The 3,776-nt window shown below is 39.6% G+C and overlaps 1 protein-coding gene across 1 annotated transcript in view; it reads left to right on the top strand.

Moving 5' to 3' along the window:
• LOC129670512 (ankyrin repeat domain-containing protein 26-like) overlaps positions 1-3,776 on the top strand; it is a gene marked incomplete at its 3' end in the record, with an annotated part of 120,344 nt that overhangs the window by 2,969 nt on the left and 113,599 nt on the right. Inside the window, exon 3 of the mRNA XM_055599025.1 lies at positions 722-895. Within this exon, the coding sequence (XP_055455000.1) occupies positions 722-895 (174 nt within the window). The remainder of the gene's footprint in view (positions 1-721; positions 896-3,776) is intronic.

The raw sequence follows: 3,776 nt of genomic DNA, 5'->3' as shown, positions 1-3,776 counted from the left end.
TTCTTCTTCTTCTTCTTCTTCTTCTTCTTCTTCTTCTTCTTCTTCTTATTATTATTATTATTATTATTATTATTATTATTATTATTTCAGTTTTTCAAGACAGGATTTCTCTGTGTAGCCTTGGCTGTCCTGGACTCAGTTTATAGTCCAGGCTGGCCTCAAATCACAGAGTTCCACCTGCCTCTGCCTCTTGAATACTGGGAGTACAGACATGAACCACCTCGGAGCCTGAGTCAGCTTTTTAATGGTATGGCTACTAGTAAATCTATTACATGCCAGTAGATGACCACACTCCAGTATATGGACAACTCAGATAGGAATCATGGGATATTTAAATAATAAATAACTAAAAAGACATGAAGTTGGAGAGTGTGGGGAGGTGGGAATGGATCTGGGAGGAGTTAGACGGGTGGGTTAGGGGTGAATATGATTAACACACATTGTATGAAAATTTCCAAGAATTAATAAATATTGTAAAAGTGCTTAGACTAGCTGGGTGTGTTTACACACACCTGTATTCAATCTTACCACTTGGGAGGTTCAGGTAGGAAGATGTGAACTCAGGCAAGGCTTAGCTACATAGATGATCATGTCTCAAAAAGCAAGGAATATTTCTTAGAATAACAAAAATGACTGTACTTCATTTAATGACCAGTAATTGATGAAGTGTGGAATGCTTATTTTTAGTTGAGCCAATGATGTATTTATGTAACACTCATAGGCCTCACAGCGCCAGCATGAGGAATGTGTGGCTCTCCTGCTGCAACACGGTGCTGACCCAAACGCTATGGATGCTCTTGGCAACACGGCCCTTCACTATGCTGTGTGCAATGATAACACCTTCATAGCGTCCCAGCTCCTTGAGCATAGCGCAAACATTGAAGCTAAAACAAAGGTAAAAAAGCATTGGCTTTTATTTCCAATTCACCTCCAATATATTGCTTATAAAATATTGACACACACAGCTCCATTTTCCAGCACAGAAGGTCAGGTATTCACCAAGTAAAAGTGCTCTACAGGGCTCAATGTCAAAGGTATCAAAAGTATTGGCACTTTCAAATTTTTTAGAGGCTACAGATTTCTTCTATGAATGCATAGCAAATACTTTTAGGAACACTGAATTTGTTAAAAGGTACAAATATTTTGCATATCTTTTTTTTTATCAAAGCCTCTCTTTTTTTAAAATTAGTATAAAACATTGGAAGAAAACAACAAGTTTCTTAAAGTTGGGTTTTATGACTAAAAAGAAGCTTCCATAATAAATAGAGATTGTGTTGCTGTCAACAAATTCCACCAACATGGTTTGTCTCTCAGAAGTGAGGCTGAAATAGGGAGAATGAGAATGGAGTAGTAATCAGAAGGCAAATTTGGAAACTTGATATTGAAGGGAAATACAAAGAATTGTATTAATTTTTAATTGTTTAATTTTCCCAAGTTATATGAGCAGATAAAAATTCTCTTTAGTTGGGGAGACAGACCTCTTAGTTTGATTAAAAAAATTGAGTTACAAACTAGTCTAGAGATGACCTTGCTCACTAATCAAAACAGATGACCACTCTTATTATAGCCCTAGTAGCCAAGCTCCTTCTACTGACCCCCATAAAAGAAAACCCCAAAGAATAACTGGGGACTCTACTATCTTCTTATGTGCCCTGATGCTCTTTTGCAGCTAACCTGACCACTCAGAGGTCAGAAGTCAGTATTAGAGTTTTTATTAATTAACTGTTATATATTTATTGCTGGCTTATATTTTGTCTGGAATAAAAAAAAGTAATTTAGTTACTAAAATATAGTCTTTCATGTTGTTATTGGATCATTACTATACATAAGAATAAAATTTGGGGGTCTGGGGAGATGGCTCAGATATTAAACACCCTGACTGCTCTTCCAGAGGTCATGAGTTCAATCCCCAGCAACTACATATTGGCTCATAACCACCTATAGCAGGATCTGGTACCCTCTTCTGTCCTGCAGGCAGACCATTGTATACATAATAAATAAACAAATCTTTAAAAAAAAATAAAATTCTCCACTGAGGTTTTTAACTGCAAAGATACAGATCTTGCCTCTTACAGCAATAAGCAATGACAATTAAACTTTAATTCAGAGCAATTTCCTGAGGAGCCCATTTGGAGCAGGAGTACCTGACAATGGTATCTTGTTCCTGCCACCCTAAAGAGGATGACCTTCACCCCAGCCTGGTGCAAACATACTGGAAAACTGTGAGCACCATATCTCTGAAGCCCTTCCTCAAATGTGAATGTTCTCCACAAAAGTGCTGTGAAGTGTGGGTGTAAGTCAAGGAGTCTCTTTGATACTGGACCTGTAGTCATAGTTCGGTAATAACAGGATGTTTCAGTCTTTGTGGCGCTTCTAGAAAAGTAAATATTCTATGAAATACAGATCGAGTGGCTTTGTTCTGGAGAGGACAGTTTAGCTCCTTTACCCAACAGAAGTAAAACCTTTGCTATTGCTATCATGTCCTAGGGGTAGGGCAACGGAGGGGAAAGATAGCATCGTTGTCCTCAAGAAGCTCTTGGTTTTATTTATTTATTTTGTATCTTTTAAAATTTAATTTATTTATAAAACACATACTACATTCTGACTGCTGTTTCCTTTTCCTCTCCTCTCCCCAGTCTCTCCACACCATGTCCCCTTTCCCCCGTATCTGTTCCTGTCCCTCCCCTCAGAAAAAAAGCAGGCCTTCCAGGGACATCAACATAACAAGCTACAATAAGACCAGTCATATATTCTAACATCAAGGCTGGATGAGGCAACCCAGTGGGAGGTGAAGGGTCCCAAAGGCAGGCAAAAGAGTCAGAGACAGCCCTGTCCCCACTTTTAGGAGTCCCACAAGAACACTGAGCTACACAGCCATAACATGTATGCAGAAGACCCAGGTCAGGCCCACACAGGCCCCCTGATCTCTGGGAGCCCACAGTCAGTCAGGTGATTCTGTGGGGAGTGTTCTTGTGGTGTCCCTGATCCCTCTGGATCCTCCAATCCTTCCTAGTCCTCCTAGGACTCCCTGAGCTCCACCTTATATTCTGCTGTGGGATTCTGTATCTGCTCCTATCAGTTACTGGATGATGTCTCTCTGATGATGGTTATACTAGGATCCAGTCACAGCAGATTCTGGTTTTCAGGGAGCTGGCCTGGCTTCCAATAGGTTAGAAGCAAGATGCTCTTGTTTTAGTTGATAAAAACCACACACCCATATTGAAGTGAAGACTCTGATATATATATAATTTTATTTATTTAATCACTTTGCAGCCCAATCCCAGCCCCTGCCTCTTCTCCCCCAGGTCCCACCCTCATGTGAAGTGAAGATTCTTGGCACCAGTGTCTGGAGGAGTTTTGGAGAGAACTGGAGTTTCAAAGGGGTGGAGCGGCCTCTGGGGAAGAGCAGCTGGGAGCCAAGGGGGAGGAACTTGTTCATCTCTCTGTGCAATTTATGTTCATAACATTGAAAAGATTTTTTCATTAAGTTGAGAGATACCTCGTTCCATGTCCTGTTAGTTGTTTTTGTTTGCTTCTCAGGATGGTTTCACACCACTTTCACTTGCTCTTCGGCAAAACAAAGACCTGATTGCAGAACTTTTGATAGAGAAGGGTGCAAATATACACACAGTGTTTCCCCGGGGCAGGTATGGTTCATTCTTTTTTTTTTATGATAAAATTTAGTATGATTGTTGCTTTACTTATAAATGGAATTAGTATTAACTTTATCTATCTATCTATCTATCTATCTATCTATCTATCTATCTATCTATCTA

Source organism: Psammomys obesus, unplaced genomic scaffold (genome assembly GCF_907164565.1).
Source record: "Psammomys obesus unplaced genomic scaffold, mPsaObe1.curated_primary_1811, whole genome shotgun sequence".
Classification (NCBI taxonomy): domain Eukaryota; kingdom Metazoa; phylum Chordata; class Mammalia; order Rodentia; family Muridae; genus Psammomys; species Psammomys obesus.
Note: the sequence above shows the minus strand (reverse complement) of the source record. Positions and strands in the feature narration are given on the sequence as shown.